General features: G+C 41.1%; 1 protein-coding gene and 1 non-coding gene across 6 annotated transcripts in view; both read left to right on the top strand.

The window, feature by feature from the left end:
* NELL1 (neural EGFL like 1) overlaps positions 1-22,718 on the top strand; it is a 630,714-nt gene that overhangs the window by 120,456 nt on the left and 487,540 nt on the right. For all 5 annotated transcript variants that reach the window (XM_089521361.1, XM_089521359.1, XM_089521360.1 and 2 more), the window contains exon 4: positions 14,034-14,204. In XM_089521361.1, the coding sequence (XP_089377487.1) occupies positions 14,034-14,204 (171 nt within the window). The remainder of the gene's footprint in view (positions 1-14,033; positions 14,205-22,718) is intronic.
* LOC149314543 (U1 spliceosomal RNA) lies at positions 5,899-6,057 on the top strand. The gene has a single exon (XR_016281194.1). It is a non-coding gene; the product is annotated as a U1 spliceosomal RNA (small nuclear RNA).

The following is a 22,718-nucleotide window of genomic DNA, read 5'->3' as shown; positions in this document are numbered from 1 at the left end:
ACATAATGATGTGTTAGCCCATCCCTGTCCAGAACTGCAAGAATCAAAAGAAGGTAGGAGTCTCATTGCTGCTTGGGTACAATCACCTCCATTCCATGCCCAACTAAATTGCCCCTGCAACACACTGGACATGGAATATCACCCCATGCAGTTGCTAAGGTCAGAAGGCTTAGTTTGCAGGATGGATGGTAGAGTAAATGCATACCCTCCAACTGTCCTGATTTGTCAGAAATAGCCTGATCAATCCTTTGTTATCCAACTTTTCAGCTGCTTTCAAAATAACCCAGTTTCCTGCTCCTCCCCATTTTCTGACTTCGTCCTCAGCTTATTTCAATTGTTGCAAACTGAGTTCAAAGAGCCTAAGTAGTTTGCATTCAATTAATGTAGCAGGAGAAGAGGACAGGAACAGTAGAATTTTGTCCTTCCTCGTAGGCTCAAAAAAAGCAAACTGCTGTATTCTCTCCTAGTTTGTGCCTTTTTCCTCATTAATAACTTTTGCCATTGTGACTACGTTCTAGTGTTTGTTTAGACATGTTTCACTTTTCATCTATGAAATGTTGTAGGGTACATAAATTATAGGCACAGCCATATCCTCTTCTCTGCTACCAAAGTACATAATGTGAAGCAGATGCATGAGTCTATCAGTGCAGGGTCATGAACTGTTTTCTACTACACCCTTGTCAGTATTTTACTAATGGCCATGCTGGCTGGTCTTTTGGGAGTACACTCTTATGCATGGTTATTCACAAGGAAGGCCCACAGTGTTCAGTGGGTCTTAGCTGCTGGTAAAGAGGCTAAAGAGTATAATCTGTAAGGAAAGAGTACAAAGGGCAGTAGCATCACGGGGGGATGGGGTGGGATGCGACAGTGCAGGTAAACTGGGTGACACCCCAGGAGTGTGTGTGTGACTCCTCAGTCAGCCTCCCCCCCATCCCCCATGCTCTGTCTCCTGCATACACTGCTATATTCCCCCCTGCACACTGCTTCATATCCCTGCGCGCACTTCACCCTCTGCACCCTCCATCTTGTATGCACCGTCCCATCCTTTTCTAGGGGACAGAGCAGCATGCACTCCTTCTCCTCAGGCTGCCCCCTATGTGTGCTGTTCCATGGCTGCCATGTGCGCCCCACACCAGTGTGCGCTCTGTCTCCTGTGCACCATTCCCTCCTTTTCCAGACCAGTGCACATGTGGTGGGATGGAGTGGCATGTGCCTCCCAGAAACCCTGTCCACCTGAAGCCCCTGGGAGTCTCGCCCCAGAAGTCCCGCCCCCCGCTATCCCTGCCTCTGGGGGACACCCAGTGCAGGAACGCCACTGACAAATGGTACAGTCTGCAGCCCATGTTAAAAATTGTCTTAAGACTGAAAACACAATATATTATGCAGAATGTAGGAGTCACCAGTATCTCTATACACCTGTATAAGGCAGAAGTGTGTTAAAAGAAATGGAGTATCAGGGTGTGGAGAGTTGGGAGCTTTCTGATTTGGAAAAAACAGCCTCTGAAGCACACCTGGGACCTGGGATGCAGCTGGGTTGCAATCGCCCGGTGGAATTGATGGCAAATTACATGTGATAATTCCCAGTAGCAACCCACATCTGACTGTATCCTGTTTGGGAGAAGTCAAGTTTTTTGTCAGTGTGATAAGGTCCTAAGAGGCCATTTTTAAATACCTGAATGAATGTCATGTAGAAGATAGAGCAAGCTTGGTTTCTGCTGTTCTGGAGACTCATAACATGAACCAATGGATTTAAATTACATGAACCAATGGATTTAAATTACAAGAAAGGAGTACTTCTAAACATTAGGACAAACCTCTTTAATGTAAAATTATTTAACAGTGAAATAGGTTGATCTTCCAGGAGTGCTGCAGTTCTTTATTCCTGCATAGCAAGGGATTAATCTATATGGCTCTTGCAGCCCCTTCCAACTATAAGATTCTGACTCTTTCGTTTCTGCTTGTGTTAGAAGTTACAAATGGTTGTTCCACACATCACAGTACATATTTCAGTTTTGCTTTACTTTTCCCACATGGTATTCTAGCAGGAATTGTAATACAGTAATTCTGTCTGGGAAAGACACACCTCCTTTTTATAGAAAGATGCTTAGATCTAATCAATATTATGGGCTTCCTATCGATCAGGGGAATAGCAGGTTTGCAATTGTGCAAGAACTTGTTAGGTACAATCATTTATCACTATCACCATCTATATTGGAGATCCTATAGTCTCCTTTTATTTCCAACAAATATCTGAGATCTGTAATTGCTCATTCTTCAAAGTGTGGTTCGTATTTGTTTTCGCTAACTACTAACCAAGTATGGAAAATGTGTGACCTTTAAGATGTTATTGAGCAACATGAGTAGCATAGCCACTTATGAGAGGTACTGGAGGTACAACAATATATTGAGGGCCACACAGTCCCCACCTTTGGAATCAACTTTTATTTTTCATTTTATTAAAAAAAACCCACTGTTTTGCTGTTAAATACCTTCAATTGAAACATGTGCATTTTTTATTAAGAAGTTAAATCCCACCATCTTCAAAAGAACTTAATTGGAATAAGTAGCCATGGTATTATAGTTTAATCTTCAAGGAAATGATCCTCTTCAGCACTTTTGAATTTCATTGTTAGCATAAATGCAGAGTATAAATAAAATAATAAATGAATTAATAGTATCTTTGCATATGTCTGAGCAAAGGACCAAACAGAAATCTTTAATATGGTATAAATGTGGCTTCTGTTTCAAGGTACCCCATTTTGTATATTTTGTATAGTTCATTCTCTTCCTATGTGGTATCTTAGAAAAACCCAGTTTATTATCTCTGCTTGTTCAGGAAATGTTATGGTTGTATGTCTGTCAATTCATTTCTGACTTATGACAGAGTTTTCTTGGCAATACTTGCTCAGTGGGCCTTGCTCAGAGGGTTGAGAGAGTGTAACTTGCTCAAGGTCACCCAGTGGGCATTCGTGGAGGAATAGGGATTTGAACACTGGTCTCCAAAGTCAGGATCCAGTGCTTAAACCACTAGACCATGATGCATTTATGGTAAAAATGAGATGTTCGGGTAATTTATTAACTTTAAAATGTCAAAGTTGAATTTTTTTACTCTCAATGATTTAAATTGCCTTTGTTTTGTTCTTTGATGACTTAAGTCCACCCCATTTTGTACTGAGTTTCTTGTAGACTGTACCATATTCCTCAAAGCAAAGATGGTATCAACTTATTTGCTTGTACCACCATTAAGAGTACTTACAAACTAGAAGTGAAGTATCAACAGGGCATACTCTTTATGAGTGAAACTTCATTAGGTACCCTTTAGTGTTCTTTTATTTGTAGCTTTTACTGTTTTGTTGTTATTTGCCTTTGAGTCAACTTGGCTGTATTCCCACCCTACATCAGTTTTCTTGGTAAGATTATTCAGAAGAGATTTGTCATTGCTTTTCCTTCAGGCTGGGAGGATTTGGCTTGCCCAAGGTCATGTAGTAGGTTTCCATGGCTGAGCAGGGATTTGAACCCTGGTCTTCTGGTGTCCTAGTCCAGCACTAAAACCACTATATCATTTTGGGGCTCAAAATTCACAATAGATTACAGTTTACACTTGCCTTGGTCTCTTTTGCCACACTGTTCATTGTTACTCTTCTTTGTATATAATATTCAGATAGGTAAATAGATAGACAGGTTAATGGATTATGAATATCCATATGTATTCATAAACAGTATATAATCCTCCCTTCCGATTCGCAGGGGATCAATTCCAGACCTGCCCCCCCCCCTGCAAATTGGAAAAATTGCTGATATTGGGGTCTCATTGATTTCTGTGGCCATGGGCATGCACCATTTTGTTCCCTCTCCGCTTACCGTCCAACAGTAATCAAGACCATGGATGCCAAGTCCACAAATGGGGGAATGGGATGACTGTATATGAATATGTGAGTGGGTGAAGTGGGTGGATATGTACAGAAATACAGTTGCCTGCTGTGAAGACTTCATATATGCAACACTCGCTTGCTCTCGAGGAGCAAACGGAGGGGATTAACATGGAGCGTGCCTAGGATTGCCATAATTTTTTTTGCACAAAACCGGGAAAATGTAGGACAAAGTCTAGGCCGAAATGTAGGACATTCAAGAAAAATGGAGGACATGACAAAATTAAAACCCAAAAATATTAGTAAAATTAATACACACACACACACACACACATTATATATTGTGCCTCACCTACAGCACTACTAGATCCTTAGGGCCTTCGCCTTGCATGGCTGCACCTCAGGCCGAGGGAGGCCTCCTGCCTCCTCGCCGGCTGTAGCTCAGGCCCAGGGAGGCCTCCTCGCTGGGGCACACGGCCTCCAGTCAGGGAGAGGCCTAGTCTTCCACTGCACCCACGCTGCATCTCCTGGGGCCTCGGCCAAGGCCCCGAGCATGGCACTGCTCCTCCAGTCCCGGGGAGACCTAGCTGGGTGCGCTAGTTGAGGCTGGAGGCAGCAGCGCTGCGCTCACGGCCTTGGCCTCAGTCCCAGTGTGGCTGGCTAGGCCTCTCTGGCCGGGACAGGAGAAGGCCGAGGCTCTGAGCAGAGTGCCACTTCCTCCCGTCTCACGGAGACCTAGCCAGCTGCACTGGTTGGGGCTGGAAGAGGTGGCGCTGCCCTCTGCCTCGGCCTCAGCCTCGGCCTCAGTCCCAGCATGGCTGGCTAGGTGGCACCGCCTCTTCCTGTCCTGGGGCAGGGAAGACCATCCTGGAGGGAGGAGGAGGAGCCGGGCCTGCAAGAGGTTTTCTGCCTTGTTCCAGCATATTTTCTCCAGTAGACTGGAGATTTACAAAATGTGGCCTGGAGTAAAGCAGAAATCTGGGACTGGAGGGTCAAAAATGCCCATCCGGGATGGGACTTTTTTGGACCCTCCAATCCAGGATTGTCCCACCCAAACTCGGGATATGGCAACCCTAGGTGTACCCCCAAGTTGCTCACGGGCAGCACCCCCATTCAAGCCTATGGGGCTTGAATATGTGTGAAAATGGAGGGCTGACTGTATACTTATTGCAGCTATTTTAGAAGCTAGAGTTAAAGTCCTTACGATGCTGCAGATGCTAAGCCCCATGGACTGCATTTCTCTTCCTCACACTCTCCTTGCAGAAAACCACACTGAGAGAAAAATGGGGAATCATCTCTCCAGATAGAATACTTATTAGTATAGTTGTTTGTCTCTGTTGCTGACTTAATTTAGACCACTTTCACATTTGAAAAAAATGCAGAGGTGGGTGTCTACTCCTAAACACTCAGTAGCTGACCACGTCTGGTGGTTCCAATCTCCCAGTGTTAACCTTGGTACAACCGCAAGTATGACAGATGCAGGATAGGGGCCACTTCATTGGTGATCCTCTCAAATTATACCCTATCCTGAATCAGAGTCAGAAGGGATCAAAAAGCCACTTAAGCCTCATTGTGTCACCCCCAAAAGAGAGCAGATGCACTACAGATGTACTTTATATGTATTATCCTACTAGAGAGGCAGGCTAGCTCCAACAGGCCTCCCTGGAAGAAGATTAACCATCCATTATGAAGCCAAGCCCTCCCTCCAGTCCATCTGCCTTGGTCCAGGCCTTGGAGATAGAGAGGAACTGCTGGACCTCATCCCCTTCCCCACCACCTTTCCCTTCTCCTTTTGTGTCATGTCTGTTTAGATTGTAAGCCTGAGGGCAGGGAACCATCTAATTAAAAAGACTGTATGTACAGCGCTGTGTAAATTTACAGCGCTTTATAAATAAAGGTTAATAATAATAATAATAATAATAATAATAATAATAATACAGATTTTTGCTTTGTTGCTTACAGAGATTCTGCTTCTGTTTCTTCTACAGGGCAATTACATCTCTACTGTACAGTTTTTGATGCTGCACTATTACATCATGGGTCAGGGAAGGATGGGGAAATAACTTTTTCCCAGGGTGAAGCTCATCCATTGCACTCCGGGTGTGCTGACCCCTGCAATTTCCCCAAATGTGGGAAACTCAACTGCATAATTTGTGGTTGTCAGTATTATTGTAGTCAGTATTATTATGTGGTAGTATTATTTTAGATCCATTATAATAATGGTAAAGGTCTTTATTCCTTCATTAGAAGTATGCAACATCTGCAAGGCCTGAAGCCAGTTTTCAGATCGGGCAAATACTCAAGGGCTGCATGCCCAAGGACTGGAGCTTAGCAGACTTCTTTGCATAGGAAAGAGAGAGAAAAAATGGCTTTTTTTTCCCTCAACACACACATACAAGTATTTTATACATTTTTGTATGTGATAAGAATGTTAATGTTTGACTTTTTAGTTATCACAACTGAGGATGAGTAATCTTCACAGCTTTCTTCATGCTGTGGAGAAAACACACATTTTTGCCCAGTTTTTATGCACCTACCCACAATTATTTTGTAAAATTATTCACTGCAAAAATACATGTGGGGATTTTTTTTATAGGAATTGTGAAGTTTTAGACAAAAAACACTGTTTTTGCAGGCAGCCATGTGTGCAAGATTTTTGTTTTCTATGTATAACCCCTCCATCTTTCATAATAAAAATCTTGCACTGATAACAGCAACCTATCCCCCCAAAAAAACCTCATGTGTTCTTTTTGTGCAAAATTTCAGTTGTGCAAGATTGCTGTTTGTATTCATAGATAGCTTAATATACAATCAATTTCAAAGGAGATTAATTTTATAATATATAATACTATTGAGTATCATATTTATTATCATATTATCCATTCCATTGACTACAGTCAGTGCCATTGACTATGAGATAATGTCTTTAGAAGTACAGTTAGAACTAAAGTTAGAATCATCCAAGCCATTATATTCCCCATCCCTATGTATGGATGTGAGAGATGGACAGTGAAAAAAGCAAATAAAAAAAAATCAACTCATTTGAGATGTGGTGCTGGAGAAGCGTGCTGAGGATACTGTGGACAGCCAAAAAGACAAACAAAATGGGTTCTTGAACAGTTCATGCCTGAAATACCCCTAGAAGTCAAGATGATCAAATTGAGGCTGTCATGCTTTGGCCACATGATGAGAAGGCATGACTCATTAGAAAAGACAATATTGCTGGGAAAAGCCGAGAGTAGTAGAAAGAGAGGAAGATTGCAGGCCAGATGGCTAGACTCAATTAAGGAGGTAACAGGCCTGAATCTACAAGAAATAAGCAGAGCAGGGGCGCTTGGGGAAGTCTTATCCATAGGGTCGCCATGAGTCAAGGTTGACTTGAGGGCAATTAACAAGAACAATAATGGATAAAGTGCTTTTGGTGATTTAACACTAAATTTTTGCCCTAGATTATGTGGTCTTGTTCTTTAACATCTGTGGGTCATTGGAGAAGGACTTAGGCCGACATGCAATGCCCTCATGGCCCTTGTGCTATCGTCTAACTCTATGGTTCTATGGTAACACTTCCATGATCACTTGGCCCACCCTTGTTCTAGAAGCTTGAATTGTGATCTGTTGCAGCTATAGCATACAAACAGGGTGTGACTCTCTGATGGTAGCAGGTTGATATTCAAAGTAGCATCTTTTTAGGTATATGAGGCTACAAAGAAAAATAAACAATATGTGGAACTTCAGCTTTATTAAAACTAGGAATGTTTTTCTCTGTGCCATGCAGCTCTGCTTATTTCATATTTTCCTTTCCACAAAATCATATCTTCTATACAGTTTATCTGAAGAAGAAGGAGAAAGAACCTAACAAGTGATTTCTTTTTGTGCCTTGACAAGGAAAGGCAATTATAAAACATTTAAGTTTCTAAATGGAGCTTCATTGACAGTACTCTTCTCACTACTTTCTTTGATGAGGTATGCTAGGAGCAGCTTGTAGCTTCTTAAGACTGACAGGGCTTCTCACTGAGCTGACAGCAAAAGTGAAATAAATGGCAATCATAAAATCATTCTTAGGTGCACATGTAGAACTCCCTTTAGCAAAGCTTCTTCCCCTTTTATTAAAAGCCTGATTTCTTCTTACCTGTTGGTTAAAAAAGAAAGAAAGAAAAGCTACATTCTGTATGCAGGTCAGTTTATTGATGCATGCATTTCAAATCCCTTCAAAGAACTGGTGTGTGTGTGTTTAAAAATATGTTTCAGGGTTATGCTCACCATTTCCTCAAAGACTGCTACAGGCTAAAATATTTTGTTTAAATATTAAATGGGTGGGATTTTACTTATTTATTTTTTGCTGTTTTGACAATGTTAGTGGCTATTTAAATTAAATAGAAGTGTGGCACATTCAGTGATCCAAACTCATTTTGAATCATGCATTTGTGCAAAAATTATTAGTTATTTATTGCATGAGCAAGCCTGTCAGAATTTTCTATTTCACAGCGCAGGCATTACTCTCTCTCTCTCTCTCTCTCCTATTGTTAACTGCTGTCAAGATAACCTCAGATTATTGCAACCCTGTGAATGAGAGATGTTCAAGTCACCCTGTCATCAACACCCTCCTCAGGTCTTGCAGACTTAGGGCCATGGTTTCACCAATTGAATCTATCCATGTGTATGTTGTATTCTTCTTTTCCTACTACCTTACTTAGCATTATTGTCTTTTCTAGTGAGTAATGTCTTCTCACAATATGTCCAAAATATGACAGTCTCAGTTTAGTAATCTTGGCATTAAGGGAGAGTTCAGACCTGATTTGTTCTAGGACCCATTTATTGGTCTTTTTAGAGGTGCATGGACTTTTACAACCATAAATAGTAATGGAAAACATGATGGCATGGACAGTCCTAGCTTTTGGGGGCATTCACACTTACTTTTTTGCATCGAGGAGATGTAGATCTCTGCAGTGATGTGATAATGAATTGATGTTCCCACTATGTTTACCACAATCGAATCTCTGCAAGGCATTTTAACCCAGTCTGGCATTCACACTGGCATGGTTTCGCATCAGCATAGTGGCACCTCATGGCCGGTGATTTGGATAAATTTGGTACTGCCTTCACATTATCAAAGATTAAGATTGCTCCAACCCCTAAAAAAAAAAAGGGGGAAAAAAAGGACATGGTTAAGTATTTGGTGGAAAAAGAACCAGGTTAGGCGTTTTTTTCATCCCCGCCCCCAAACCACACTTGTGAAAATAACCCAATTTCACACTGGGTTATTTCTGTAGTGTGAATGGGCCCTTAGTATTCAATGATATATCTTTACACTTCAGGATCCTATCTAATTCCTTCATAGCTTTTCATAAAGCTTTTATTTGATTATTATTATTATAGCTGCCCTTCCAAGTCCTAATCTTCTTCTAATTTCTTAACTGACATTTCCATTCTGATTATCAACTGAGCCAAACTATGGAAAATCTTTAACAAGTTCAATGTGTTTATTGTATACTTTAAAGTTAAGCAAATTAATTGTGGTTATTGTTCTTGTTTTCTTAATGTTCAGCTGTAAACCTACCTTTGCACTTTCTTCCTTGACTTTCTTCAGTATTAGTTATAGTCTTTGCTATTTTCTTCTTGTAGTATAGTGTAACATGCATATCTTAAGTTGTTGATGTTCCTTATTCCAGTTTTCATTCCTCCTTCCTCTAAGTCTACCGTATATATTCGTGTACAAGTCAACCTCATGTTTAAGTCGAGGGAAGGTTTCAGGGTCAAAATCATGGATTTTGATATGACCTGTGGATAACTTGAGGGTAAAACAAAGAGGTTTGTAATGAAGGATGGAAAGGGGGAAAATACCATTTCCATATCTCCTTCTCTACCTCTGGACTTTTCCTGACCACTTAGCACTGATTCCCAGGTGCTGGAGGAGAGGTTTTAGTATAGGATTGAAAAGGGAAGCAAGTGGTGTTAAATGAAGTGCTTCTCCCATGGGAAGGGGGGGGGGCTTGCAAATCAGACCATAGAGGGAAGCAAGTGGAGTTAAATGGGGAGTTCCTTCCATGCAAATCAGACTGGGAACATGTTACACACACACACACACACACACACACACACACACACACACACAGAGAGAGAAACACATGCCTCGAGGCACCAAGAGTAGAGCAGTACCAGTTATTGACACTTATATAAGTTGATCCAGGATTGTAAGGTCAATTTTAGGGCATAAATTTATCGACTTATAGTCGAGTACATATGGTAATTCTTTACTATTTGAAGAATTTCATCTGTCATCTACTGAGGCTCCTCTTTCTTTTTGGCTGCAGATAGTGTCTTTTTGTAGTCTTTCCTGAAATGCCCCTGGCTTCAGCCCAGTGTTTCCGTCAATTACACCCAATAGTACAATTTTTGTATATATATCTATAAATTCTATGGGGATGTTCTTGAGGTTGTATTTTTGCACAATGGCTGGGTTAGTATTCTTCTTTAGCTTTATTCTGCTTTTTGGTAATAGCAGTTCATAGTCTGTGCATGATCTGCTCTTGCTCCTGTTTTTGCAGAGAGACTGGTGTTTCTCCATTTTTTGCTTCCAGTTATGAAGCCTAATTTCTGTATTGGGCATCAGGTGATCTCCATGTATACAGCCTCTTTTTTAGTTGTTTGAAGAATGTGTTTGTGATGAACAAACTGTTGGCCTTGCAAAATCCAATCTGTTGATCTCCTGCTTAATTTCTTAATCCTACGCCAAATTTTCCTACAAGCTTTGATCCTGCTTTGTTTCCTACTTTTGCATATATATTGCCAAGCTTTCCATATATTGCTTTTCCCTGTCAAATATTTACTAACCTTTCTTAATACAGAAAGCAGGCGAGGATCATAAAGATATGAAAACACAAAAGCACCTCTCTTGAGAATTGCCAGTCTCACACTCCTCAATTTGATCCAATTTTTATTATTTTCACAAAATCACAGGATTATGGGTGACAATAATAGCATCATGTTCAACTCACTGCTGTTTTTGAATGAATCATATGTCAGTAGTTGCTGGGACAATTATCAGTACCAAGCAACCCGAGATTCCTGTCAGAGCCAATAAATGACAATTGCCCTGGTTTCTCCCTCCCCTTAATATTTTTTAATTGGATGAACACTCCTAAAATGCTAGATTGCAGTGGAAGCTGATGGTCTGATGTCAGTGGGATAATGAATCCAATCCATATTTTAGTCCAAAGTTTAAAAGGAGCATTCAAGGTGTGGATAGCTCCTTTAAAGTTCTAACTGATACCTAGAATGGATTGATAATCCCACTAAAGTTGGAGCCACCAGCCTTCATTGCTAGGAAGCATGGTGTGCTTTGGTTCCCATGGTGATATCATCTTGATGTTGTTTTGTTGTATTGTGGGAAATTTAAAAAACTAGCTACATAGAGAAATCCAGTGCAGCCTAAAGCATAGCTGTCATGTCAGCGCAACTGCTGGGGTCCAACAACCACTGTCAGCAACTCAAACGAGTCCTGGGGTTAAATCAGACCTTTGTAGCAGAGCTAGCAATTTTAGAAGCTGAAGCGTGGCTCCAAAGTCAATTGGGATAACAGCAACTGGATGTCTTCCAGGAACTGAAGCAATGCAGGAACCTCCGGGGACACTCAGCAAAGCGATGCAAGACTTCTTCTGATAAACCACCAGAGAAGCAAAGTCCCCGAAATGCTCTTTATTCACAGTGCTATAATACAAATACAGATCTCCAAAACTCCAAACCATACCAAACCAACTCCTACTACAAACCCACAAGCTATCACTTGCAACCCCTGGGTTTATATAGACTCCAGACCATGTGGTCTCCCAAACCCAGTGAGTTCCTGTGTGTAACCATGACAAATGTCCCCTGTGCAATCCAGCTAGGTGGTTTCATCATCCATGGCTACGTGCACCTAGACACTAAAGTGTCCTTGAGCCAATGAGCATCAGCTGTGCTAATCAACCTTGTCCTTCTGCTGAATGCTCATGGCCAAACACACACACATCAAGCATTTCCCTGGATGCTGTGTTTTAACCCTTCAAATCCCTGACATGTCAGGCCCTCCTTGCAGGGCTGGCTCTAGATATTTGGCCACCCTAGGCGAGAAATATTTTTGCGCCCCCCTCCCATAGCCACTCAAAGTGTAGGAAAAATGTAGGACATGATGTAGGATAAAATGTAGGGCAAATTGTAGGATGTTCAAATATGGAGGACATGACCAACTAAAAGCCAAAAACATTAATAAAAATATAAATTCATGTTTCTCAGTCATGCTAAAAATGGAAGACATTTTGACATTCTTCCTGGATAGAAGGTTGGGATGTAGCTTTGTGTCGTTTGTGTGTTGGACTAGGACTCTGGAGACCAGGATTCGATTCCCTTCCTATTGGGTGACCTCAAGCAAGTCACACTCTCACAGCCTCCTCAGAGGAAGGCCATGGCAAACCTCCTCTGAACAAATCTTGCCAAGCAAACCCCAGGATAGGTTTGCTTTAAGGTCTCCATAAGGTGGAAAATAACTTGAAGGTACACAACAACAAAGAATAACTGAGTACTGTACCTTGAAGTGCAGTGGATGGATGGTACAGTATGGTGTAGTGGCCTGAGTATGGTTCAAATCCCAGCTTGGCCAAGGAAACCCACTGGGTGACCTTGGGCAAGTCACACTCTCTCAGCCTCTCAGAGCTTCCCTTTCCTCCCTTTCTCCTTCTTTCTTGTTTCTCCTTCACCCTGCCTTTTTCTTTCTTCCCACCTTCCTTCCTTCCTTCCTTCCTTCCTTCCTTCCTTCCTTCCTTCCTTCCTTCCTTCCTCCCTCCCTCTCTCTTCCTCTTCCCTTCCTTTCCTTCCTCTTTCCCTTCATTCTCTAGTTCTCCCTGCCTTCTTCACCTTCCCCCTCCCTCCCTCCCTCCCTCCCTCCCTCCCTCCCTCTTGTCTTGGTCCAGGGCTGCCCACCCGATACTCTCCACATGCTCAGAGGCCCTCTTGATCACTCCTTCCATGGCTGAGGAGGAGGGTAAATCTCTTGGGGTGGGGAGGGGGGACCCCAAAGGAGGCCCCTGTGGCAATGCGTCAGGTGGGCAGCCCTGGACCAAGGCAGAAAGGAAGGGAAAAGAGGAGGAAGGGAGGAGAGGAGAGAGGAAAGGGCTGCCCACCCGCTGCATTGCCACAGGGGCCTCCTCTGTGGTCCACCCTCCCCTCCCCAAGAGACTTACCCTCCTCCTCAGCCATGGAAGGAGCGAGCAAGAGGAAAAAGGGAAGGGAAGGGAGACAGAAGAGAGAGAGAGAGGAGGGAAGTAAATAGAAAGGAAAGAGCTGCTGCTCCGCTCGCCTTGTCCTCCGCTCCGGGCACTTTCTCTCTCTCTCTGGCTTCCGAGCTCTCTTGCCACTGCCTCGCCAGCGCCCCCTACTGTTTGCCGCCCCTAGGTGACTGCGTAGCTGGCCTATATGGACGGGCCGGCCCTGCCTTTCTGGAGGGTACTTAATTCAACACTCTCTTAGATCTATTGTTCAGAAAAGTTACTTTTTGGAATACAGCTTCCCTGGCCTGTTACAGACAGGCCAAAATAAAGCTGCTTCGAGTCACTTTGGAGGTATGGTATTTCAATTATGCATGCATCCTAAGAGGCCAAAAGCCGCACCAAAGCCATGCACCAGTTCTAAGGACTGGAGTGCAGCTTTGGTGCGGCTTTTGGACTCTTAGGACGCATGCATCATTGAAATACCATATCTCCAAAGTGACTCGAAGCAGCTTTATTTTGGCCTGTCTGTAACAGGCCCCAGAATTATCCAGCAAGCATGGTCATTGGACTTACTAGCTGGGCATTTTGGAGCTTGTATCAAAGAAGTAACTTCTCCAAGCTTTGCTTAAATCTGCCAATTGGATTTCATTGTTTATTTATATATATCTTTATTGTATATAGAGGGAATTGTGAATTACTAACTCCTAGCCACAACTATAAGGGCAGTTCTAACTACCCATGGCAGTATTGGAGAGGCTCTTTGGAAGCAGCACTTTACATTTTTGGTTAATTTCTTCATGTAGATAATTTTGGAAATTATTTTGTTATTTCAATGTATGCAGTTTTTATTCAGTCTTGGAACGCATGATTTCACAATGTCCAGTTCACAAAGTGTAACTGATTTTCTTTGTTTTAAATGCAGTTATTTTGAACTGGAAAGCAGTGGCTTGAGAGATGAAATAAGATACCACTACAGATTTAATGGAAAGTCAAGAACGGAAGTATTTCCATATCGGCTAGCAGATGGACAGTGGCACAAAATTGCATTGTCACTTAGTGCATCCCATCTCCTGCTTCATGTTGACTGCAATAGGTAGGTATTTTGCTTATTTGTATAGGGTTTTGTGGGGAATAACTGCAATTGAACAGACTAACATCATTCTGAAGCAAAGTTTTACATGCTGCAGTCTGTACAGGGAAAGTGAGTGAAAAAGAAAACAATGTTAGAACAAAATGCTAAGCCTGTGATTATGAACAAAAGGCTGATTGCTGATTTGGGGGATGATGGAAATGTATTAAATATATCTCCAGGTCCTGTAGGTATGAGATGAAGTTGTGTTTCCGTTGATTACATTTAAGTGCTATGCATTGTGCTGTTTTGTTCTGGGAAATGCTTCTCTCAGCATGCTTGTCTCTAAAACCCAGAGGTGTAATTGTAGCTTCTAATTTTTTTAATCAGTACATTTTTAAAAATCTTGAAAAAATGTTTGAAAAAGAAACTAGCAGAATATGTGCTTTAATTGCTTACGATTTACACAACTGGTACTCTAAATCAGACTGCTTTGTACATGTATAAGAAGTTATGAGCAACTACTACACATCCACATTTTTGGAAAAAAGAAATAGTTGGGTACTTATGTGGTTTTTTAAACATTTATTTATAAATGTATAGGTTAAACACATGTCATGAGAATAGATAAGCAATCCTAAAAACAATATGGCCAATCATTCACAGTGACATGTAGTAGATTTCTCCAAATTATTTCCAGAAACCTTCTTAGCTTGCAAAAGTGTTTAATAGAATGTTTAATAATGGTCCAAAACACACTGCAGAAATAAACCATTTTGAAACTGCTTTAACTGCTCTGGCTCAGTGCTAGGGAATCCTGGTAATTGTAGTTTATTGCGGCACCACAGCTATCTGACAGAGAAAGGTAAATGCCTCACAAAACTGCAGGTCCCAGAATTCCCTACCATTGAGCCAGGAGAGTTAAAGAGGTCTTAAACTGGATTATTTCTGCAATGTGTTTTGGACCATTATTAAACATTCTATTAAACACTTTTGCAAGCTAAGAATGTTAGATATCACACCTACATCCTTCTAGACTCTCCAGATTAGACACTTTTTAACTCACCTGAAACCATTTTGGTCTATCAAAAAGAGGACATAAGTTTGAAGAAATTAGCTACTATTTTTGTTTTTGAAATATAAATCAGCATCTCCATTTATTTGAACTGACATAAAATGAATATAGTGCAAAATGATCTCCAGTATAAAAAACACAGTGATGTTTGGCAACTTTTATCTTTTGAAATCTGGCATTTTTCAGATGACTGGTTATCCAAAAGAACTACTTTAAGATGACTATACAGGACATTTATCATCCTTGATGCATAGATATAGTATGGTGTTAGCTGTACAAGTCCCAAAATTTATTTTATCCACATGGAGTAGTTATATCTCTGAGCTGAATCTTTTTGGAGGATGATGGAAAAAATAGTTGCTGAAATGTCAGATGTTCATATACTTATCTTTGTATATGTTTGTTAATTCTGCTGTTTGTTCATTGAACTATGTAAAAATAGGTCCCTTGATGTATATATGAATTGGCACTGGCTGCATCCAAAATAGTTATTGCAAAACAGTGGAGAAGAGTTTCTGTACCAAGGATAATGTAGTGGTTTATTACAAGGAAATTACAGCATTTGTTTATTTGAGTCACATATGAGCAGCTTATCAGTGATCACCAATCCAGAAAAACATAAGTGATGTCTGGAGTTTCAGCTACTCATTGCATAGCAAGAGAACTGCAGTGTACACAGTAGCAAGCATACCATATTTTAATGCAACATGACTATTTTTCTCTTTATAAAATTGGTATATTCATCTATAGGTTTATATTGATTTTTTCTCAGAGAATAATTAACAAAATAGTAAGTATGCACATGGAACTTCCTGCAACTTTCTTCTTTAGCAAAATTGATCTACAGGCAAATTTGTTTTAGCCATTAACCCCAGAGAAGGCTATGACACAAGTTATACTTTAAAACAGAATAGCAATAAACAGGTGCCTGTTAACGATCAGCAAATCAATTTTCACATTAACATTTCAGACTACAGTCCACTTAGGGCTAAACTTGACATGTTTGTCACATAGTGCCAATCTGCTTGCTTTTAAAAAATGTATAAATAGCTAATGTGTGGTAGTGGGGGCAAGTGTCTTGGTTGGGTAAATCGGAATGGCAACTTCAGCCATGGAAATTCTTAATAAATGTGAGGAAAGTCACAATTAGAACAGTGTCCTGTTCAATGAATGAAGAAAGCATGACTGAACTTGAACAGACCTTCCATATACTTGCAAAATTATTTCATCTCATTCTTGTCACCTAAAAAGCAAAAAATTTCTGTGCAATACTTTCATGGCCTTATTTAGAAGAAAATAAATGGTTAATGTATTATAGCTGCAAATTATTTATGTATATGCTAAATCAGTGTTCTTGAATATTGGGAAATTTAATTTAAGTTTATGAGATGTTGTAATAATTTTAATCTCCAGCTACACAACTTCCCTTTTGATTGATCATTAGACTGTATAAAGAGAGTGTACACTTCATTCTGCTTTTTAAATTGTATTCTATTGCTGCATCATTGTAACTGTACTATTTTCAATTTTAATTATTATTTTAATGGTATGTTTTAATTTTTTAATATTGTGAATAGTTTATTCTAGTTTAATGTTGTTTTTTATATGTTTTGGCTATACTGTACTTGTTTTAATTTGTAAGACATCTTGAGTCCCAGTTTTGGGGAAAAGGCATGGTGTAAATAGTAGTAGTAGTAGTAGTAGTACACTACTACTACTACTTTTATTTCAGGGATTTCAGTGCTTCCTCATAGACATTTTAAAGCATAAATTTATTGACATTCATCAATTCACCCTAATTTCTAACACCGAATATAGTATCTAAGACATCTACATTTCTGGAATGCAAAATTCTATATGGATGAATAAGCTCTGGGGAGTCCAGGGACATCCAGAATCAGAACACTCTGGGAGACACAGGGGCTGTACAGACCAGCTTGAAGCGTTGGTGTAGGAGTGTGGCACTTGGATCTGACACCACCTCCACACCAGCGTCACACTACCCCCCCCCCCCCCGACCACATGGCGAGTGGTGTCATGGCACTCCTTTGGCACAGCATTTCTATGATACATGCCAAAAGGAATGCCTAAAAGTGCCACCGTGGCAGCAAGGGCCTTGTCAGAGTGTGGGACCAGAATCCTGGACAATCAACCAGTCAGCTTGTTTAATGAAACAACAGAACTTTATTGAAGGTTCCAAGATCAGCCATTCCTCATCACCTGGCTTCTAACTGGCTTCTAACTGACCCCTCCCAGCCACAGCAATGCATAAACTCCCCTAAGCCAAAGTACTCCACCCCCAGCAAAAGCCCGCGCAGCAGGACCCCTCCTTCCTATCACTGGTTCCCATCCTCCATCCCTATCCCCTGAGCTGCTCTTCCCACAGAAACGAAACTACATTCCAAGTCTCTGCAAGCCAGCCTCTCAAGGACACTAGATAACTCACACCTGGTCCAGCCCAGCACTACATATCACCATCTCTACAAGCTATGCTAAGCGCAACCCATCCCCCAGCATCCACAGCTTGAATATATCTGGTAGAATACTTCAGGATTCTAACAGGCCTTTTTTGCTGGCTCTAGAAGGAGTGCTATTTTCTTTTAGAACTGGCAAAGCACCAGATTTGGGCAACGGTGTGCAGTTACTGCAGCCCTGATCTGGTGCTGAAAGAGACTGCACAGAGCCACTCCTTTGGACCAGTCTGTTTTGCCCTTCACTTGTTAAAATAAGTTTTGTTGTTACCCACCTCGGTCCAATGCAGGGAGAGGCAGGATACAAATAAATGATTATTATTATTATTATTATTATTATTATTATTATTATTGAAGAGTATTGCCTCCCCCCAGCTACTATTCTCCCATTTTTGCTGGGAAAATGAATTTTGTGTGTGTGTGTGTAAGTTGTTCTTTGTGCTGGAAGATTCTTTAGGGAACCTGCATGTGACCCTTGCTCCACATTAGTGGTGTGATTAGGGTTGGTGTCACCCAGAATGATAACTTATGGTGTCACCCCCCCCCCCCCACACAATGTACCTCCTCCCATACAACACCATATAGAATCCTTAATACAGTTTTTGTACTAATATTACACATAAATTGTAATATTACTCATAAATTGTACATCATCGAATGTAATAGCAATAACTGTGATATAAACAACTAGTAAAATCAAAATTATACCTTTAAATTACAGTATCATTGAGACACAGCCTGAATGTATTTACATGGTTTCATGTGGTTAAAGTGGCAAACTTTTTTTAATTCCTGAAGCCTCTCCTTTCTCCTCTCACTGAGCATTGTTCCATTCACACCATCTCTTCAGCTGAACTCTGGCATTTTAAAGGGCAAATTCCACAGCCCATTTCTGCCAAAAGGCAGGTGTTTGTGGAGAAGTGGTGTCATCTCCCCTTCCTAGGGTGTTCTCTGATGTGGTCAGAACCCCCTTGTGACACCCTTTGTCTGCATGGATCCCATCTATGTTCAAAAGTGGAATTTAATAATCATTTACATTGGTGATGATGATAGCATCTGAGCTGTTACTGGACGAAGACCCAGTTAATTGGTAGTTTCACCATTTCCCCAAGAATTACACATTACACAACATTTGTGGGTACTGCATGGGGCACATCCCATTCTCCCAGCAGGCTGCACCCCCTCCATCAGCCAACAAACAAACAAAAACTGGAAGTCATTTCTGTTTTCCAATTTCTGCTGTTTGGGCTAATTTTATGGGATTTGGAGAGAGATTCCCAGATCAAAGCTGGGTGATTTTCACATCTTAAAAAAGAAAAGAAAAAGAAAAAGAAAAACAAGGGGTGGATTTGAGTCCCCATTTATGCAGTTAAACAGAACTGAAAGGAAATTTTTGAATAACAAAGGCTTTTAGCCCTGGAAAATCAGTCACTCTACTCTCATATTTGGAGGTGTGCTAAGAACTCACATTGATCTCTATTATAATTTCAGAATCAATCAATCATTTGGTCAGTACACACAAAAGGATGAACTTCTTTATGCAGTGCATCATCTCTGATGCACAAGGTGAAGTTATGGCCACTAGTTTAGATGGCTTTTAAAAGGAAAGAGACAAATTTATGGAAGATAAGCTAGTCTAAATATCAGTCATAATGGTAATAACATCCAGATACAGGGGCAGGAAGATTCTGGATAGCCAACCACTTTTCTGTAAGATCCTGTCCATCCTGGCTGATTAGGAGTGCCAGGGGATGGCTGGACAATTTGTTGATGGATATTGTAAATGCTTCCTTGAAAGAGGTCTGTGTTCCAACCCAATTTAGTGCTCTTTTAACAACCAGAAGTATCCCATCCATCTGGTTTCAACATCAGGGAAGGGGATGTGCATGCCACTGAGTAGTTCTAAGAAGAAAGAGCCATCTCATCCTAGAGTTAATAGATAAGGCTTACCTTCTTGAGGTAGCAAGGCTGTATGTGTTAAGCACACAAGAGTGTGCTTATTTAAGGGAACTGGATTGTGAAACATCAGTTTGACATTGGCAGAGTGCTGTATTTTGTCCTTAGTCCTGTCCTAGTGTCTTAGAAGTTTTCTTCCAAGAAAATAAAAATCTTTCTTGCTAACATGTAGGAGAGGCTGACAAAAACACACTCCACCTGATGCTTTATCACATTCTTTTTCATGTCCAAAACATGAACTGGTTGGCGTTTTGTCCAGTGTCCTTAGATGACACTGGATCCTCCATGGATGGAAAGAAGCATGCTTACCTTGTGGCATCTCCACACTATTGTCTCATCTTTTGAATAGGAGTACTTTCATTCCTGATTTAATTTCCCTCTTTTCTTTGTGTTTTTTTCTGAATGCAGCTGTGGAAGCCTTCAAGGCAAATTCAGACAGATCCTGACATCTTGTAAACACTGCTTGAAAGGTTGTATGGGAAGCAGTGAAAAAAGATAATTAACTTGATCCCATTCTCCTTAGAGTCTTGACTATAATTAACTGAACTGTTCCTTTCCTAATGCTGATTGATAGCTCAGTTGTATTAGCCTCTTTGACATGCTGATGTCCAGTAGTGTTTTTTGGTGTCTTTGCTCTGTATGATAGAATAGCTTTCTGCAGTTTTCTCACTGATGGCATTTTTTAAATTCAAAACTTGTACATCCCAATAAGAAGGTCCAATAAAACAAGTTTAAATAACTTTTTCTATTTTGTGTTGAATTACCACCATATTATGCCTCCAGCTACAGATAACTGTGATTTGCTAAGAGGCTGCAGAACTTCAAGAGCCCTGGTGGCGCAGTGGTTAAATGCCTGTACTGCAGCCATTCACTCAAAACCACAAGGTTGCGAGTTCAAGACCAGAAAAAGGGCCCAAGCTCGACTCAGGCTTGCATCCTTCCGAGGTCGCTAAAACGAGTACCCAGACTGTTGGGGGCAAATTAGCTTACTTGCTAATTAGCTTACTTGCTGTTCACCGCTATTTGGAATAGCGGTATATATATAAAAAAAGTTTCCTACCAGATTAATAGTATAGAGTTCACACAGCACACACAGGTCTAATAGAAAAGAAATAGGAGCCCTTGGTATAAACCTATATTTTGCACTCCTTTATCTTCTTCTGCACAAATAATTTGAAGGCAATTCTGATTTTTCCCCAGGTAAATTCCATTTAAATTCTTGAGTGGCACTCTGGCTTCAGCCAGCAAATAATCAGTAAATAAAGCAAACTACAGTTGGCCCTCCATATTCACAGACTTGAGACTCAAGGTTTTGATTATTCACAAGGTCAAGGCCACTAATGTGGGCATTCCTCCTCCCTTTCCCTGCCTTCCTTTCCCTGCCTCTTCAGGGAGGTGAAGGCAGGAGGTGCCATGCCCCCCCCCCCAAGACGCTTGTCCTCCCCAATCCTCTTCTTGGGCTGCCCAGGGAAAGGATCAGGGAGGCAAAGCATCTTGGAGGGGCCAAGGCACCTCTTGCCTTCTCCTCCCCAGTCCTCTCCTTGGGTTTCCCAGGGAAAGGATCAGGGAGGCAAAGGGTCTTGGAGGGGCCAAGGCACCTCTTGCCTTCTTCTCCCCGTTCGTCTCTTTGGATTTCCCAGGGAAAGGATTGGGGAGGCAAAAAGTCATGGGAGTCAAAGCACCTCTTGCTTCTCCTTCCTGATCCTCTTCTTGGGCTGCCCAGGGAAAGGATTGGGGAGGAGAAGGTGTGGGGAGCCAGCTAAAGGGATAGGAGGGTGGGGAAAAGTGCCGATCCTCTTCCCCCACTCACCCTTCCCTTTAACTAGCTTATAAGATTGGGGTGGTGTTATTCACAATTTTTTCATATTCATGGAGGTCTCATTCCCTTAACCGCTGCGAATATGGAGGGAGGACTGTAAATTGGTGAGACAATGGGAAAGGTGAGAGAGTAGGCGAAACAATAGCCAATCTTCAGTCAGTTCCTAGAATATTTGCATAATGACATATTAGATAGCACACGTTGTTTTAGTTGATGGGCTAACAGGGAAGAGCAACCGTCTGATAAAATACTGCATTTTTTTTCATATTGAGAAAGTCTGTTGTCCCAGGAGCAACATTAACTTTCAGAAGAGATTCTAAGTTTAAATCTCATGTAACAAATTTGTCATAGATGTGCAGAGGTGTGCAGGTATTGTCTGAGAAGCTAATTGTTGGCAAGGCCAAAATAAAATTCAAATGTAAGCAGGCGAAAGTAGTGCTTAGTGGTGCAGTGGTTAAATGCCTGTACTACATCCACTCACCCATAAAACCACAAGGCTGTGAGTTCAATACCAGCCAGGGGCTCATGTTCAATTCGGCCTGGTATCCTTCTGCGGTTGCTAAAATGAGTACTCATCTTGTTGGGGGCAATTAGCTTACACATGGTAAACCACTTAGGGATTGCTTAAGTGCACTGATGAACAGTATAGAAATGTACTTGCTATTGCTGTTTTTGCACAGAAGAAAGTGGAGAGTGGCTGGAACAGTAGCTATAAGAGAAATGTTATGTATGTATATAAATAATCCATTCCCTAACAAATATTACCTTTCCTTTTCTATGTATAGCATGTGTCTTGTAACTCCATTACTTTTACAGTGAGAAAAAAATGTATACTAAATCTGGTTAAATGGCCATGCAAATTCTAGTGTTTTTTCTTTTTCTTTAGAGGAACTCTTTGAAATTTAATCTATAACAGTTCTTTCAGAAAATTATTTGAGGTAAAACCAGGTTTAGAGGGTGGTTGTAGAACTGCTAAGGCACATCCAATCTGGAGAAAGCACATCAGGTCAAAATCGATGAGTTTGGCAGTTCTGACCCATTATCTGAATTTAGAGATACAGAATTAAATTGACTTAGAAGTGAAAAATGAAAAGTTTTCAGATACCATGTAGCTTGCTCAGTAAATAATCCAGGAAGGCCTGAAGTAGTGGAGTTGGTGCACTAGATCAATCCAATTATGACCTTAGCAACACCATGCCATTTAAATGGTTCTTTTT

Source organism: Sceloporus occidentalis, unplaced genomic scaffold (assembly GCF_023333645.1).
Source record: "Sceloporus occidentalis isolate IW3139 unplaced genomic scaffold, rSceOcc1.0.p SCAF_4, whole genome shotgun sequence".
NCBI lineage: Eukaryota > Metazoa > Chordata > Lepidosauria > Squamata > Phrynosomatidae > Sceloporus > Sceloporus occidentalis.
This window is presented reverse-complemented; position numbering and strand designations above follow the sequence as displayed.